Source organism: Macadamia integrifolia, chromosome 4 (genome assembly GCF_013358625.1).
Source record: "Macadamia integrifolia cultivar HAES 741 chromosome 4, SCU_Mint_v3, whole genome shotgun sequence".
Taxonomy (NCBI): Eukaryota; Viridiplantae; Streptophyta; class Magnoliopsida; order Proteales; family Proteaceae; genus Macadamia; species Macadamia integrifolia.
In genome coordinates, this window is record NC_056560.1 from 27,053,482 (window position 1) to 27,071,942 (window position 18,461).

The window sequence follows — 18,461 nt, forward strand, 5'->3', positions numbered from 1 at the left end:
AAAAAAAAAAAAAAAAAAAAAAAAAAAAAAAAAAAAAAAAAAAAAAAAAAAAAAAAAAAAAAAAAAAAAAAAAAAAAAAAAAAAAAAAAGGTCAAAAGAAATACATAGAACAAGAAAAGGGTTAGAAAAACAAATCGAGACTTCTGGATTCACTTGATTTCTCTTGAAAGCTTTTCAAAAATTTTTAAAGCTATTTGGTGTACCCTGTCACCAACAAATTATCAGAAATCCTGTGTAATATTCATGAGACATTCAATCTCAATCAGGATTTGTACCAAAAAAATGGACCACTGAATTAGTAACATGAATGCATTTGCATTATTGCTGCACCAATCCCACGCTACATCACTTGTTGATTTTAGCTGAAGGTGATTGGAGACTATTTTCCCAATGAAATCAGATACGTGTCATTGGCACTTCTGCTTGCCAGTTTCTCCCCTGGATTCGGAAGCATCCTGCTTCATGAGAAATCCGGTTAAGAGCTCAGCAAGAGAACATTGGCCTTCTTCCACCGTTTCATGAATTCTCTGGCTGTAACGATAAAAGCTGGCAGAATCAGTTGATGGATTTCATCTCATTGCAGTTTCAGTCAAAAGTTGGTGATGAATCCATGCAAAGATGTACTAATTTCCTTTGATATTGCCCATAATATTCACTGACAGCAAGCACATCCTCATGCTCTGGATTCAGGAGAGGCAAGATGAAGGATTTGCCATCCTCAGTTGAGGGTTTTGATGGCTCGTCTGAATTTTCCAATTTGGAGGAAATCTCAATATTGATCTCATGGCAAGCAAGAAGAAACATGGCAGCTGTATCTGGCTGCTGTGCATCACGAAGTGCAGCTAATGCTTCTTGCAATGCACCAGCTGCAACATACAATAACAGAGCCCTGCATAGTTTTATTAGAACAACAGTTCAGCTACATAATAATGGAAGTGAAACATGGCTTAAATTCAAGGATGGTAATCTTATGAGGGTGGTGGTACCTCCAAATGTTGTGCTCAGTACGGAGGACATGATCAGCCCACCTCTGCAACACCCTGCATGATCACCATCCAAATTGTAATATTCTTTATCAATCATGCCCATACTTCCAACAGTAATACAGTACTAATTGATCACACACTTCTTTCCAATTGCAGCACAGGATTAACATTAGATCATTGAACTAGGCAGTAATCCAAAATCACAAGCCAAAAAAATTCCAAATTGCTGCTGATACATTCATCTTGTCACAATAAAGTGTGACTTGAATACCAAATCAATTTACCAATATTCTCATAATGAATTGATGTTCAAATTATTTCCTAAAATACTTAATTGACAAAACATTTGTAGCAGTCTCTGAAACACAAGTGCCCACACCCATCATGGGGAGTGAAGTTTATGAGCCCATTTCTCTGGTGCGGAGTTCTTAAACAGCTTCCTCCCACTCCCACATGGTATCTTTAAAAGTATAAAAATGGTTGACATCATTCCACGGGTGGGGCGGGGCGGGGCGGGGCGGGGCGGGGCGGGGCGGGAAGGAGACTAAAATATTTGTAATTGTTATGCCTGTGATGTTCTAAAATAATTCAATCCTTCCCATGTATTGTTGTGAGTTCTGAAGACAATTAATGCAAACCCAGGTTCCAAAACCCTCAAATTTGGATCGTGATGGACCCACAAGTGACAAATAACTCAATTTGAGTGATTAGTGGAAGTTTCGTAGATATTAGGAACAGTTTAGGACAAGATCATAAATAAATTTAAAATAAAAGGACCAATCTGAAGGGCTTTAACGGATGAGAACCAAGAATCTGCCCTTGGTAGCATTAAGAATTTACTTCTCCACGATAGCAGAACCAGTGGTAAAGCTGAACCAACCAAGTGAACTGTAACAGTTCAAAGACAATCCGGATGATGCTGATCTTTCAGAAGAGGATCACACGGCCTTAGTAACTAATCAACAACCAGAAAATATTTTAATAGTAGAAGTGTTAAGATGCTTCGATGGAACAACTGCACTGATACCAGAAAACAAAGCAGAAAACCCAGAGCTCACACTATCGAAGAACTAACAGTTCACTAGTGATAGGTTTAAAGAGAGAATTGTTGTTTGAAAACTAATGAAGTTAAACCAGCAAGTAGTAACTGAGTTATGGAAGAAACAAGACGGCAAAAATTTACACAGGAAACAGGGGTTCTGCCAAGTCTAAACAGAAAAGGGCGAAAGAACGGAAAAGGAGGAATAAATGAGGGGTGATGGAAGGATCTTAACCTGAGAGAAACTCAGACATGAGTTCAACCAAGAGGGGGAGAGGACCAGTCAGGCAGCCTGAAGCTTTACCCAATAGCAAGCAACAGCCATGAAGCAGCTTCACAAAACTCAGAAATTTCTATTCAAATCCAATCTATTCTCCAACGGTGCTTACATAATAAGGGAAGAAAACTAAGTTTAAAAAAAAAAAAGTCCTATTCATACTCTAAACAGGAACAAGAGTTTGAAACAAACCCAACTCCAAGGTTGCCAAACAGAATTAAAATATTAATTATCAATTTACAAAAAAAAATGCATGTAACTGCATCAACAATTCCTTCCATCACTCATCCCCTCAAGTCCGTGACAAGTTTAAAATCTACTTCTCCAATTCGTCACTCAAATATGAGTGTGGAAGTATCAAACAGGTAAAACCAAGAGAATCCAAAATTCTGACATAAGTTTAAATTTACAAAGTAGCAGCAACTTTGACCGAAATATGACCAAGACAAAAGTATACCTTGCATAATCGGATCCTTTTAAATGTGTTGCAGCCAAAGTTGCTGCATCTGTCCAGCATCCAGCATCTTGTAGCTGCAGAGAAATAGATTGATCAGAAACAAACTTGTGCAACGTCTATTCCAAGTACAGTATCACAGTCAAAGTGTGCAAGTTATTATACTTTACCAAATATAACCTCACCACCCCATCACATGCAACGATAGACCCACATGGGTCACTATCTGGCGGCTGATTAATTAATTCTTAAGATAAGTAGTCAACTATAACTACTACCAACTGTCGTACCAGACTCTAATATAGTAAATATCTTGACTACAGCTCCAACCAGACCCAAAATAAAATTGAATTGGACTCAACTTAAAATAATCCACAGAAGCCAAATCTGTTAAGAAAATAAAAATTACAATCCGGAACTCATGAATAACTACTCTCCATACAACTCTGATCTTCAAGTTTATAGTCCATGTCTATAGAAGGCATCCTTTAAGTGCCCAATATTTAGGGGGCCAACAGCCAAGAACAGAAAAACAATAAACTTCTAAATTTCATTACAGAATTACATAAGCCAAAGATAGAAATTTTGCTCAAACGAATAGAAACTAACCTGAGAACAAGCTTCCTGGTACCTTCCGACAGCACAGAGAAGATGTGTTCCAGACAATGACTTATCAGTCCTCACCATATTGGCTGCAACAACCTAAACAGAATACAATGTCCAGAAAGAGTTCAAATTTATATCAAATCAAGTAGTAAAATGAAGAAAATTTCAATCACCAGAAATGAATTTTCACCTTAACAGCAAGTTCATGAAGAGATCTTGACACAGCAGAGGAAAGAGCGACTGCACGTAGAGCATTGACATAGAAATAAGAGCCCTCTGGAGGGGTAGAAAGTAGCAAAGAAACTGCAGCTTCAAGGTTCCCAACTGAGACAAGCCTGAAGATTACAAAGTGCACCAACAATTCATCAAAAAGACTTTAAAACTACACAAAGAAGCCTACTGACCACAGTTTATGAACCTCTATACTCACCCAAGAGAAAGCATTTACAGACAAGCCTCTAAGAATAATACAGTATAACCCTAGAGAGCCATGTAATGAACTATGGCAGTCCAACCACTGGACCTTGTTTAAGGATGGTTCAGAATACTTATCGGTGACAATTCCTCTACAAAAAAAAAAAAAGGATATTCACCCACTAATAGTTGGAATTCAATCTCACAGCTAAGATGTACTAGAATCTTTAGATGTTCAAACTTACAAAAGTTCACATGAAATTCACTAAGCCTTCAGCATTTTCTAAAACTTCATATTGTTTCAACTTTCAAATAAACCTCTACTACACAAGTCCCATCTCTCAGAAACTAAAACATAGTGGAGAGAAAGAAGGTTAGGAGGAGACGATGCTTACTCGTGTACACGGTTCTGGATGGCCTCTTCTCCTTCCAATTTCTCATGCCATGGGATACGCTCATTAGCACTTTGCCATAACTCTTCCTGCTCAAAGGCCATCAACTCAAATCGACCATAACTCTGCTAATTTTCAATCACATATTCCATGTCAGAATATAGGGAATGACAAAGAGCTACAAGAGATATACCATATTGCTTGAGGTATGAATAAGAACGGTGAAAAATGACTTACAACATTATCCCTCTTCTCACTCTCTAGCGTTGATTTTCCTGTTGATGTTATCCTACTTAGCATAGGTGTGTCTCCAAGATCTGGAACTGAAGCTGATGCTGATACTGAAACTTTATGATGAGGTTTCTTTGCTAATCTCTTCATCAAATGGGAAAGGGCACGAGGTAACTGTACCCAGAAAAGTGCCTCAGATGATTCACCAAAGACTGCAGCAGCAAAGGCAAATCTGGCAGCTGCACCTTTATTTACTACAGCAGCATATAGCCTGGCCCTCTCTTCATCAAGTATGCAGCCTTATACAGAAGGAGAGAAGACATGAGGCTCCTGGGAAAACAGAAGGACAGAAGACACAGCATGTAGAGGACAAAGGGAAAACCTACCTTCTCTTCGATATGGTTCTAACACCTTGAGAAGCAATTCTGGCACCACAGAGTCGCCTATGGGTGGAAGATCTGTATCAATCATACAACTCCGAAGATCTGTTGCAGATGAGGCAACTACAGTAATTTGAGATTCCATTGCCTCTTTAGTTTCACAGCAAGTATCAAACCAAGAGGGCTTTATGCCCAACTGCAAGATCATTCGTAGTGCCTGCACAAAGAAGATAAACAATGACATGCAAAAAAATCCAATAAGCAGCTATAAATTGTTAGATCTTCAGATTTGTTATGTATCTCTGGAAACTGATAACTGCCAGTTACAAATATTAAGTTTGAGCTTGTGTCTTATCACATTTCTGCTGGGTCTATGTTGTCACTTGAAATTACTAGAAGTATAAAATTCCACTTCTGAGGTTGATTGTCAAAAGACTAAAATATGCCTAGTTTTAATGGACATTGGGAAAAGTAAAAAAAAACCATTTGGACCACCAATTCCAGACCAAGACAGTCTATACCACTCCAAGGATACCATAGGATCTGAATGATCAGATCATTCAGACAGTTTGAACTTCGTGGTTGGACAGCCATAAGGATGTGTAATCTTACTTGAAAAGGTCAAAGAAAAACATGCAAGCAGTGAGCCTTGAAGTATAGACATCACAGACACCAAGTTAAAGGCTTAACCAATGCACCAAGAGCCTAATTCTTGTATTCTTGTTACATTTAAAATTTATACAGTAACAGAAAGTATTTGAACCCTAAATTGATTGGACATCCCAGGGTTGGTCCAATGTCCAGACCAATTAGCATCAGATGCTAAATTAACTAATCATTAGCATATTTAGCTATAAAAGAGTCCTTATCTGAAAAATATAAACATGAACAATAGTCGGTTCCTACGCTAGCATCAGAATGATTAATATAATGAGATATTATGGGAAAGGGGCAGGAAGTTACCAAGGCATGTGGCGTAGGAAGTAAGACAGGAGAGCATATGGGCATTGGTCTGAATCTCTCTTTAATAGTCCTTGGCTGAGACTTTAAGCCTGATTTTCGGTCACTACCACACAAAAAGTAGGTGTCAACCCAAATAATCCAACAGAAAAGTTTTATCTAGGCAAAAACAAAAAATACTATGCCATTTGGATGAAACGTTAAATCACCAAAATTTGAACAGAGAAATTTCATGGATGACATTTTTCTCTCGGTAGATCAGGTAGCCATCTAATACTATCTACATAAGTTGGGAAAAACTAATCCCTTAGAATTATGGGTGCAATTTATTTTACCATATGACCTAAAATTTTGTAAATTATGTATGCAAAAATGACATTTCATATTCAAGAACTTCACTGTATCGGACAATATTTCTTTCAGTGTCCTTGTCATTTTGATTGGACAAATTTATTAGCAAGACTACGGCAGATAGAGTCAGAAATAAATGCACTCAACAGCACTTAGGACTTAGGAGTAGCACTAACAGAGGATAAGATGAGACAAAGTTGATTGTGATAGTTCATCCATGTGCAGCAAGGACCACAAAATTGACCAACATAAGCACTTACTGTTGGACAGAAGATATGGCCTAAATGGTGTAATTTTGGTAGGACAGCGGAACAGGAATCAGGTAGCAGACCTCAAGTTGGTTTGGAAAAAAAAAACTTGCCATCACAGCCACTAATTTCAGAAGTGACTAATTATAGGATGTAACATAGGATACACAAGTTCGGAAACCAATGGTTCATTTTTCACAATGCTACAAACTTAAGGCACAAAAGCTAAAATCTGTATCACCAAAGCACGATTTCATTTTGTAATCAACAATAAGTTGACTTTAACATTAAATAATCTATGCTAACAGATTCTTCCTAGAGTATGCCTGTCTCAAAAGAAATTACAGTGGCATGGCACAGAATCAGCTAGGCATCCCTAATATGCCTCCTTATATTAGCACAAAACTGGTAATCAAGAAGGACAATCAAAGGGGTAGGCAATTACTCATAAATGAATGTGTCACATACATAGTAACCTCAATAAGCCGAAAACTACTATCTGCTCCAGCAATGCACAAAACCAGTGGTTCATTTTTATCTGTTCGCATAGGCAACCAGTCAAGTTCCAATACAAGAGTTCCAGAAAATTGAGGTTGTAAAATGGAATTGGCCAGTGGATCTTGTGTATCCTGCAAGTAACAAACATGTCAAAATTTAATAGTAGTTGATAACTTTCATAAAAAGGTAACGAGCAACAAACAATTATTCAAAATTTTTTCGAGGGATACATTATTCAATGATATTTTTTTTTTTCAAATTTAGTTTACATGACTCCATAAACTCCACTACATTCAAATGCTGTCTTTGGGTACCATCCACTTGTACAAAGCCAAAGAACAATGTATTTACTGTCAAGCATGTTCTTTTTCTTTTTTTTTCTCTCCCCTTTTTCTTTTTTTTTAAATCAAGGTAAAATTAATGATGGAATAAGAGCATATAATAATACGAAAGATCAGACTGATCAAAAAGAAAAAAAAAAGATAATCACAAACAAGAGGTTGCTAAACCAACGATATGTTGTGGGTTGTTTACTCCCTTGGAAATCCTTATATGGATTGTTGAACATTTTCTTTTCTTTTTGGTTTCATTTTGTCGCCTCTTGGTGAGAGGTGAGTTTGCATCTTCTATAATCCTTTTACTTATGTGGGGAAAAAAAAAATTATCCTTAAAAAAAGGAGAAACATTATCCATCCAGCCATAACAGAAGGGATTCAGCCATTGACATTACATCCCACTGCCCCTCAAAAGAGAATAATTAATTCCTAGGAACTGCTTAAACATCAGCACCTGAAAAGTCAGATACACTGTAACCTACTTTGATCTACAATGTGATAAAAAACAATTCAAACCCAATGGGGGAAAAAAATATTCGAAGGACTACACAGAATGTACATACTCAACAGAGGAGAATAGGAGACTGCAGATGCATAGGTTTGTGGTGGAGAAAGACACAAATAAATTTGACAATTCAGAAAGTTCGAGTGCTTGAATGGGACTTGGAATCTTGAATGTAGAAGATGTTATTAATATTTTTGAGTTTCGACATATCCAGGATCTCCTACATAGGCTCCATGACGCATTGTTATTAGGGATGTATTGGAATCTTGGCTGTACAAGATGCTATTAATATTTTTGAGTTTCGACATATCCAGGATCCCCTACATAGGTTCCATTCCGTTTTGTTATTAGGGATGTGTTGGAATCTTGGCTATAGAAGATGCTATTGTTATTTTTGAGTTCCGATATATCCAGGATCTCCTACATAGGTTCCATGTTGTTTTGTTATTAGGGATGTGCAAGATAGGATACGTGGACCCTAACAACTAACTTGAGCTTCACCTCTAAAATGAAGCTCTAAAATTCATTTGTGGCAATGTTCTATCTTTTTAACTCCGTTGACTGGGAAAATCCATGTGCTTCATTTCCTTTTAGGTCTAGTGACACAACACACTCCAAATTGCATAGCATTGGACTGGGACCTGGGGATTGCCCATAAGAAGGTGATGACCTCAGATGCCAATCAATCTAGGGTAGAATGGCGCCTTGCTCCTTTTGTTTGAACTATGTGCTTTGTTACTTTCCCAAAAAGTCTTTGATACTAATTGGGGGTGTTTTCTGAGTTGGGTATTTCCTAAAGATATCAAAGAATTGATGTGCTTTTGGCACCATTGCCTCTTGGCAGTAGAGGCAAGATCCTTGGAGATCTCTGATACTGACTTACGGAGCTTATGGGAGGAGGGCAACACAACTGTTTTGGGATTTACTTTCTTGTTACAGACGTTTATCCACGAGGCTGCATTGAGAGTGGCTCTTTGAGCACCGGCCAGCCCAATTTTCAAGGAAGTGCCACGCGTATATATTCAGGGATTGGGATCTGGTGGTATGGAAGTAGTTCGCAGGGTACCCACTCAGGAGGGGTTCATCAAGATGAACTTTAATGGATGTTCTATGGGTAATCCAGCCTTTTGGGAATTTGAACAAAAGTAAGGACAGGTGCAGGTGTAACAACTGGGGATTTTCAGGACGTAAAGGGGAGTGCAACTTGGCAAGAGCAGAGCTCCTTCCTTCAGATTTGCTAAAGTTTTCTATCAAGGATGGTTTCTCCAACATTATTGTGGAGGGGCATTCATGAATGTTACTGTATGGATGAGAGAGTGAGAAGGGGCTATGTAGATCTGCATATAGGTACAAAATACCTGGCATTTCAAACAATTCTTCATTTGAAATCTTAGGACAGCTAATAATGTAGCAGCTATGTTTGCTAAGCAGGAGTTCTTAGACCAAGGATATGTTGGGGATTTTCTTACTACTGTAAAAGATTGTTATATGAGTTTCTGTTTTTCAATGTTGAGGTCAGCTCCTGGCCTATTCCCTTTTTCAGCACAATATAATTGTTGTACAACTATATTGTTTTACTTTTAATAAAATCATTGCCATCCATTAGAGGAAAAAAGGAATTTGTGGGTGTAAGAACCAAAGGCTCTGGAAACTCCTTTTTCTATTCACTAAGTAACCAATTTATTAGAAAGAGGAGAGAAAAGATTACAACATAGAGTACAACAACACCACCAAAACTTGGCCAAAAGGACAACACCTCAACAAACTATGGCATGGCCTTTCTTGATATTGACAACCTTGCTTGAAATTATATTAGAGTCGAGAGGTTCATTAGGAGAAATTTTTATTTACCTTACGCATGCATCAAGTGAAAGATGGAAAAAGTTTAAAATATCCCTCTTATGCAATCCTTTCTTATTAATCCGACAAATTTCACAGCCTCTTAGAAGATGCTCAGAGGGAACAGATTGACCCTCTCATATGTTGGTGGTATTGGAGTTAGTGTGCTCACAATAGGGGGAGTGTCCCTATCGTGAGAGTGTTTTAGTTTTCTTTGGTTAGGTTGTTAGGTAGTTTCCTTTTCTATTTTAGTTTCCTATTGGCGAGTAATTCTGATTTATAGTTGACATAAATAAAGCATGGAGACCAGCAACAGATATACTCTCTGAATCTATCACTGGTTTAGTGATCTTCTCCAACTCTCTTCTTCTTGCTACCTTTGGAAGGAAGGAAGGGGTTCGGAAAAGGAATCAAGTCAAAGTATCTATGGATTTTGTGAATATGGACCCACCAACTTGGTGGGGAACATGTATGACTCATGAAAAATAGATGACACTACAAGATAGCAAGTTACTAATTAAAAATGCAAGCTACCATATACATCCTAAATTGAAAATATTTGAAGATAAGAATACAACCATGAACATCCTGACATCAAGAATTCCAAACGTAATAGCATATCAGAGACCAAAGTAGAAAATGTTATGGAATTGAATCATGCCACCTCATAGTTCTATTAGCTGCATGTCTAAATAATGGCACAAATCCAATTCGAAAAAAAAAAAAAATACAGATATGGAGGACCTAAAACAAATTCTACATCCATTCCCATTTTGTGCCGAAAACAGAGTAATTTTGGGAAAAAAAATCGCCCAAGTACCACATATGGAGGCCACCACACTTTAATCAACAAGGCTGCCTCCACAAAATTTATAAATAGATCAATCTGATAATACGTTTATAAACCTACTCTGGCCTGGCTGCACAAGTGACCACGTGATTCAATCATCAAAATGGTTGTCTGATCTAAGATGGTTCATACCAAAAAAAAAAGATCCAAGATGGTTTGAGTGAGTTTATTAAGGTTGATTGGGTGACATAACAACCAAAACCTTTTGGTGACTTAGCCAGGTTCTAGATGTTGTACTCTCCAGATACAATCAGAGTGAGCAGAACGAAGGATGGCATGAAAATCCCTTTCTTGCATGCCCCCTGGGGATTTCCTTGGGTATCTATGTTCTTGTAACTTGTAATTAGCAATTTGAGTTAAATCTATCGAAATTGGAGAATTATTTCTGTTTGTCCAGGGGTTGGCTGTATAGTTAAAAAAGGGGACAAAAAGAATACCTCGTAAGCCATACATGGGCATCAAGCAGAATATTCATTCGAAGGGAATCCTGACTGCTGTAAAAATTCAGGCTTTGAGCCCTCTTGTCTCCACTAGGATAGGGTTCCATGGTAAATGCCATCTATCCACACTTTTTTTGCTCTCTTTGTGGTGGGCCGGTGGCAGCCTTTTTATTGAAAGTGCAGTTTCTCATCGAATTAATGATTTAATTCAAATAGAGGTCCAATAATAACAAATAACATCAGTTTCCATGGATGCTTATGGGGATCCCATGGCCAAATAAATTGACAATTTAAGGAAACAACATTTGATTTCCATGCATTCCTAGAGTAGTTTTTTTAAAACGAAATCTTCAAAACAAATTTGCATTATTCTATTAAAATTTCCACTGCGGAAACCAATGAAAGTAGAAATTTCCAAGACAAGCAAATTAATACATATACAAATGCTAAAATGCAAGTATCCTCCAACATGGAATTGCTCAAAAGTCAACAAAAAAGCAGCCATAGAACCTTTCATGCAGAAATAAGCAGGTATTCCCATAAAATTGTTTCGCACTCACAAGATCAAATATAGCAAATGTGTTGTCATAAAATAAAACAGCAACACGCCCTCTGCTACGGTCTCCAGCAACAACAGGAGAGAATTTGATTCTTCGGATCCCTTCTCTATGAGTGTTAAATGAAGATGAAAGCCCACTTGTTACATCCCACCACCTTATGTTCCCTGACCTGTCCCCCATAACCTGAGAAAAAATGCTACCATTACCTTCAAAGGAAGATTTGTAAGATGAAGATTTCAATCTACTAGAAAAATTGACAATCCCCGAAACATGTGATACATACTACATGGGGAAGGCGGTAAGCCATTGCAGTAACTAATCCATCTGATGAAACAAATGAAGAAGAAGGCCACTTTGGTCTGAAAACAAACCAAGCTCACATGAGAGGCTAAAACCAAAACAAAATAACGCACAAGAATAAATTTTAAGAATTTGAGCAAGAATTTAAATAGACAAAAAAATATCTTCATCAACGTCTCAAACAGATAATAATACAAGATAGCAATAAAAACATGTAAAACAATAGAATTCAGTACAGAGAACATGCTTAATGAGTAAAGAGAATGAAAATTAAAGTAAATTAGATCAACAAAAAAACCTGACACAAATAGACCACCTTCAAACAATTGAAACTAGAAGGGGATTGGGTGGACCTAAAGATATATGAGCACACAATGTTCAATATGACATGCATCTCTTAGTTGTTACATCAACTCCACAGCCACACCAAGAAGACACACACCGGTCCTTACAACATTACTTGAATTGCTTTCATTAATAACCTTGGTAATTAGTAATTCTAACAGCCTAGACTAATAGAGTGACCTTATCTCAAATGACCATAATAACCCATGGCACCTGAACATATCGAACATATGGAAATGATCTTTAAAGATACCATCCACCCCTAACGAATTTGGGTTTCCCATCGAGAATCCATTACTGCAGCTTAACTGGCAAAGTATAGTTTCATAACTTTTTTTCCTTTTGGACGAAGTATAGTGAATACAAGGGCCACAGATCCCCACAAATAGAGGATCTTGCTATCAACTTTCAGCCTACAAGGATCAAAACAACCCGGATACCTCAAATATACCAAGCAACCAATCCATTAGCTACCCTAATCTAAATCTTGTTGACAAAAGTCTGAATGCACAGGCAGAGCATCCTATATTCCTTCACTCTCAAGTTACCCTTAAGGCCAAGAATGTGCACACAGACATCTCTAGAGGTACTGCTAATTTTTTCAACATAAAAAATAGTTTAGATTCATCAGCAAAATAAAATATGGATCCTTTCAAAAACAAAGGCAGTACCACAATGACCCACCCATGAGCAGTACCCCATACATAATACATAAAATCACAGAGGAGGCAGATAGAAAAGATAAATAACAAATTACAATAGTTTTATAAAAATGTATAACCAGAAGTCAAAAGAATGCTGAAGAGCTACAGAAGAACCAATCATGCACAGGGAAGTTTTAAATGAACCATTTTTCAGCACATACCTCCAGGATAGTTTAGTAATTTAGCATCTCTGGATATGTCAAGACAAAGGAAATTAGCAGGGGTTTATTGCATTTCTATGAAATGGAATTTTTTTTACCAAGACAAAGGAAATTGACATGGTTTAATTTTTATGATTAACAACTTGCCACAGATAAGAAAAGATCAGCAAATGCGGAAGAGGCAACTACAATAGGAAAAAAAGGATATAATCACTTATTTAAAGGTAAATCAGGAATAAGATTTGATAACCAACACACAATTAAAGAAAACTAATCAGGGAATTTTCATGGTGAGACCAATATACCTGAAGTCCCTGATCCTTCTCCCATGAACTTCAAAAACTCCAAGAGCACCATTGACTAGTGCGAATGCAAAACTTTCTGAGGTGTCCTCTGTAGAACCTTCTAAGCTTGTTGTCTCTGCAAAACGAGAGCCCCAGCTATGTTACAACATTTTTGAACTACTCAAAATACATCTGTGCAAGAACTTAAATCCACTAGTGTCTTGAACAAAACCTAAGAATATCAAGTGAAAAATCTCACTGGTATCTGAAGTAGATGCATGTGTTGGGGAAGCAGAATTAGAAGCCCCAGTACTACGCTCTTTGGAGGAAAATGATGATTGGCTCGAAGGTCCATTTTGAACTGGTCGTGGCACCGTTGGAAGCGTCCACTCCAATACAGTGAATGGGAGAGCTAATGATCTAAGCTACATGAGGAAAGAAAGGACAAAAAACATAAAGAAATGACACCGTGAAAATCATAAACCACAGTTTACCATTATTTTCACATTATGCATTCTTACAAGGAAAATGTGAAGCATGAGTACATGACAAATTTTTATTTTTTTTTGGAGAATTGCAAAATGCATTAAAAGAAGGGGGGAGGGGAAATACAGCCCCAAAAGGGGGGTTTACAAACCCAAAAGGAATACAAAATCCCAATAGGGCATCAAACAGGGACCCACATGGCCTCAACGAACTTCAACAGGCCGGCCCGGATGCCCCATCTGAGGAGGAGGTCAGATCGGTCCAAACTGGGAAAAGAACAACAATCCCTAATCCTAACATCTCGGCACAACGTTTCCCAGCCACCAACATGAAGGAGGACAACTGGTGTTGAGGCAGCCACGATGGAGGAGTGCTGGCCTTACTGTAGACACCAAATTTTGTCTCCCCCCCCTTTGACAATGATATATTATGGGCAACGATGAAACATGTACTTTCTCTTTCACAAAGAAATCAAATTTTCAACACAAGTCCAGAGTCCAGACTATCCCAGCTAATCCTAGTTATCCCAACCTAAAGCCGTTATGCAAGAACTTGCGGAGTACAATTGAGCATAAGACCAATCAGGAGTTCAGCCCGATATTGTTAAATGATGCAGGGAGGGTATCATTATATAATTTTGACAACAAAACTGTAAATTAAGTTTCCTTAACCCTGCCCATAAAATCCATGTATGATAACGTATTGAGATTTGAGACCAGATTAAGTCCAGGTCTCTATGACAGAAAAAATAAGACAAGGAAGATAGCATACCATCATTGGACTCTTTGTCATAGCCCACACTTCCACAGGTGCATCACGAAACAAAATAAGAAGATACCTGAAATAAGCTTTGAGTCATACCAAAGAATATTCAACTCTACAAAACATGATAACAAACCAAAGTAGCAGCAGACATATATCCCTTAGAAGACAAATGGCTTCAGAGTTGGAGGATTAAACAATCATTTATGAAGAAGAACTATTCCAAGCAACTGTGAAAGTAGTAATAATTATTCATTCTCAGTAATTTTGAATATATTGGTCACAAAATGAAATCTAATTAATTACAAAGATATGCATACTCAGAGGTTATGGCCACGTAAAATGAAGGGTTTTTCATTTTCAGCATCAATAACAGATTCACAAAGAAACAAGGATAAAGAACAATAACAAAGAGTTGGGTTTTATCACTACTTTTCCCAGTCAATGGGTGGAACATTAGGTTCCCTTTTTCCTTTTCTGGTTAGGAAATAGCTTCTTCAGCGATCTGCCTCATTGCAGGAGGAAGGAACCAGAGCAACCACTGGAAGGAAGCCTAATTGTATGATTTCAGACCATGCTTGGGGTGCTTCCTCCGTAGTTCGTGCTTTTTAAGTATCCATTGAAATATCTCTTTTAGTGCCCAGTTTCCACAAAGCATTGCCCTTCGTAGCTGCACTAAGAGACAATATTTAGACTGCGGTGATAACTAAGACTTAAGAGAGTCGGCTAGGTAGTACACAATGAGGATTCCCCGCCTGACATCTAGGAAAGCTCCTTTCTGTTGTGCTAGCCACTACTTCCTAATAGGGTTTTCGAGTAGAATAAGTAGGCTTTTTTTCGAGTGAAGCACTCCTCGAACCATTTCTGATTATTAAGCCTTTCCAGAGTCGGTGAGAAAGCTCTACTTTAATTTCTAACCTTATCATGTATATCTTCACTATCTAGAATTTATATTTTTTTTAATAAACAATAATAATTCATTACTACTATTTCGTTCTTATTTTCTTCAATAAAAGATATTATTGATCCAAAAAATAATAATTTTCTATTAGACTATTACTACTATTTCCTTCTTTGGGTTAATCTTCCAATCTAATGATCCCAAAACATGTAAACATGCTTAAATTGGCAATACAAGAAATTTCAGAGCAAAATCCCATTATTTGGCCGCTGAAATGGCTATTTCAAGTTGAACTGAAAATGGACCAAATTTCAAGCCCATTTCAAAGATTTCGACAATTCATTTCGGTTTTGACAAGGATTAGGAACTTCCGTGACAATCCTGTCAGTGCAGTTGTTGCTTCTTTTGTCATTCCTTAAAAAGCCCATTCAAAACTACCATAATATATTATGGTAATGAGTCTATTATTCCTACCTGTTCAGTTTCAAAGGGCCAACATGCCTCAATTTCATCCACAGTTGAGATACATATAAGACTAGAGAGAAATTTTTTCCTCTTTTAAAGGTGTGTTTCTTCTAGAGATTTTTTACTCAAAAGTATTTAAGTTTGATGGTTTTTAAAGCACAGAGGACAAAATTTTATTTCATTGTTCCTAAAATTGAAAAGATGAAATTCCCCAGCAAGTTCTCTAGCTAAGGAGAGAGAATATAGAGGAGCCGTAATACTGTATGATAAGACAGGGCATAGTCTGGTTTTTTTCTTCTACATATTTTTGTAGATGGCCATTAAATAGGGTAGATATGCCACATTTGTACATAGCTGATCTCATCATTTATCATCCTTCGAGGCACAATAAAATTATGTTATTCTATTGAAACAATTGAAAAGATGAAGTAAAAAAGTTCAATAGTTTTTGCACAATACATATGTTGGATACACACTTTAGTTTCTAAATTTTTTCCATGACGAAAGCCAATATTTTCTGTTTTTAATATCAGCCTCTGAGGCTCTAATTTTACAGCAGATTCCTACACTGAAACCTGACTGGTGTCCTTTTCTAACTCTCATGGAAATAGGTGGCTAACTTGTTGCACCAAATGCATAACTAATAATACAAAACTGTGACAGATAAATTAAACAAAAAAAAACAAAAAACAAAAAACCAAGTAATAACCCCATTCAAAAACTTAGCCTTCGGATATTATGTTATGTAGTCAGACAATGGCTCCTCTTCTAAAATGTAACCCACGTTTATCCTATGATTTAGGATTACAGGTGCATACAATGAAAATATTACAACAACTCAGCCTTATCCCACCTAATGGGGTCGGACACAGGAAAATATTATATAATATTAATTGTAAATAGATCTAGCAAAATGATAACATAAAAGACCTGGTTTCAGATTCAAATCAACCTTCCAGATGACGAAGCCCTTAAAGCTCGTACTGGAGCACGTTCTGGCTTTTGTAGGACTCGAAAAGTTCGATTAAGACCACTTCTAAGACAGGTGACAACAAGTTTATTATTATACCCTCCAGCTTTTTCATTCACCTGAACATCAAAATATTCAAGATAGCGAATAATGAGTGAAGACATAATATAAAACGTACTTAAGGAAACCCAGAAATAAGAAATATGCAAAAAACTAAACTGGGATGGTAATCACGATATGCAAAAACAGTCGTGAGATAATTTTATATGCGGAGCTTATAAGTGATGAGAAATTAGAAGTTCATTTCTCTTTCTTCTTGAAATATCAATAGCAAGAAGAATTTTATCAAGTCAAATAAGAATGTTCAAGGTATCAACCAAAGGTACAAAGAAGCAAGGAAAAGAAGCCAGTCAAATGTCAAAACTTAACACAGAAAAAATGAACAATAGATGATGATAAATGAAGAAAAAGGAAAAAAAAATAGATAAGGTTTCATCTGACAGGAAATACCTAAGTAAATGAGAATAAAAAGGGAGTACCCGGTGCACAAAGCTCCCGACACTGCGGGGTCTGGGGAGTGTCATAATGTACACAGCCTTACCCCCACTTCACGGAGAGGCTGTTTCCCAACTCAAACTTGCGACCACTAGATCGCAAAGGAGCAACCTTACTGTTGCACCAAGGGCTGCCCTCTACCTAAAGTATGTGAGAATGAAACTAAAAAATGATAGACAAGCTTTCATCTGACAGCAAATACCTGAGCATATGAGAATGAAACCAGACGAGAATTCCCCAGCCATCTTAATCCCCTAACAATGCTATTATGTACAGAAAAGCTAGCGGCTAAAGCATTGGCATAAACATCAATGACGTCAATTGTTCCATTTTGAGTACCTAAAGCAACCAGAGGAACAGCTGGAGCAGGATGGTTCCCCCCACCTTCACATTGAAGCACACAGTTTGATCAACTAGTGAGATCTTTAGAAAAAATTATTGAAATTACATTAAAAAAATATATATATATTCACAGAATTTCAAAATCAATAAAAACATAAAACACAGAAGTAAAAGATGCTGGACTTACGGGCCAAAGTAGCCATTAATGAAGGTGATGGAACCGCTAGTGTCGTTATTGTCGAAGAAAGAAGATGAAGCTGGGCAACTAAGCTGATCTGCATCAGTGAACCAAAATTACATTGGAGAATCCAAATGAGCCCCCCCCCCCCCAAAAAAAAAAAAATGAGTAGAATATGCAAAGAAAACAAGAACCAGAAACAGTTTTGCCACCAATTGGTCTCTTGGTCTCAAAAGGAATCCAAGCAAAGCACCAGAAGAGAATAATGATGACAAAAACAATAATAGTACTAGTAACATCAACAACAATAAAGTGAAAACAAAAGACACTAGTAGTGATAGTGAAAAGTGAGAACCAAGCAACTCACACAACTGCAGGCGCAAACAATTACAACCATTTGAAAAAACAGCAGATCATTAAGTTAAAAACCATCAAAATAAAATTCTACCAAAAAAAAGTTCCAGAAACAACTACAACCGGTAGGGTTGTTGATGAGCACATTTATGTGTGAAATCTAGTGTAGTAAAACATGCATTTTACATATTTAGAATGGAGCTACCTTGGGTTTTACTCTCTTTTTGCAGGTTTTATATTTTCAAGGCCTTAAGGACTATCGAGCTCTATATCTCCAATTTTACACCTA

General features: G+C 37.1%; 1 protein-coding gene across 2 annotated transcripts in view; it reads right to left on the reverse strand.

The window, feature by feature from the left end:
- Nucleotides 1-121: 121 nt before the first annotated feature.
- The window catches only part of LOC122076736 (WD repeat-containing protein 11), a 32,050-nt gene continuing 13,710 nt past the window's right edge, over nt 122-18,461 (reverse strand). Inside the window, exons 3-20 of one of the 2 annotated variants that reach the window (XM_042642231.1) lie at nt 17,828-17,915; nt 17,501-17,682; nt 16,726-16,862; nt 14,417-14,483; nt 13,419-13,584; nt 13,181-13,295; nt 11,649-11,724; nt 11,366-11,548; nt 6,807-6,967; nt 5,743-5,845; nt 4,786-4,996; nt 4,406-4,698; nt 4,172-4,293; nt 3,553-3,697; nt 3,366-3,458; nt 2,760-2,833; nt 987-1,040; nt 122-889 (exon numbers count right to left, since the gene is read on the reverse strand). In XM_042642231.1, coding sequence (XP_042498165.1) covers nt 586-889; nt 987-1,040; nt 2,760-2,833; nt 3,366-3,458; nt 3,553-3,697; nt 4,172-4,293; nt 4,406-4,698; nt 4,786-4,996; nt 5,743-5,845; nt 6,807-6,967; nt 11,366-11,548; nt 11,649-11,724; nt 13,181-13,295; nt 13,419-13,584; nt 14,417-14,483; nt 16,726-16,862; nt 17,501-17,682; nt 17,828-17,915 — 2,574 coding nt within the window. In that variant the 3' untranslated portion in view covers nt 122-585. Of the gene's footprint in view, nt 890-986; nt 1,041-2,759; nt 2,834-3,365; nt 3,459-3,552; nt 3,698-4,171; nt 4,297-4,405; nt 4,699-4,785; nt 4,997-5,742; nt 5,846-6,806; nt 6,968-11,365; nt 11,549-11,648; nt 11,725-13,180; nt 13,296-13,418; nt 13,585-14,416; nt 14,484-16,725; nt 16,863-17,500; nt 17,683-17,827; nt 17,916-18,461 lie in introns of both variants that reach the window. The other variant, XM_042642230.1, reaches the window with a different exon arrangement.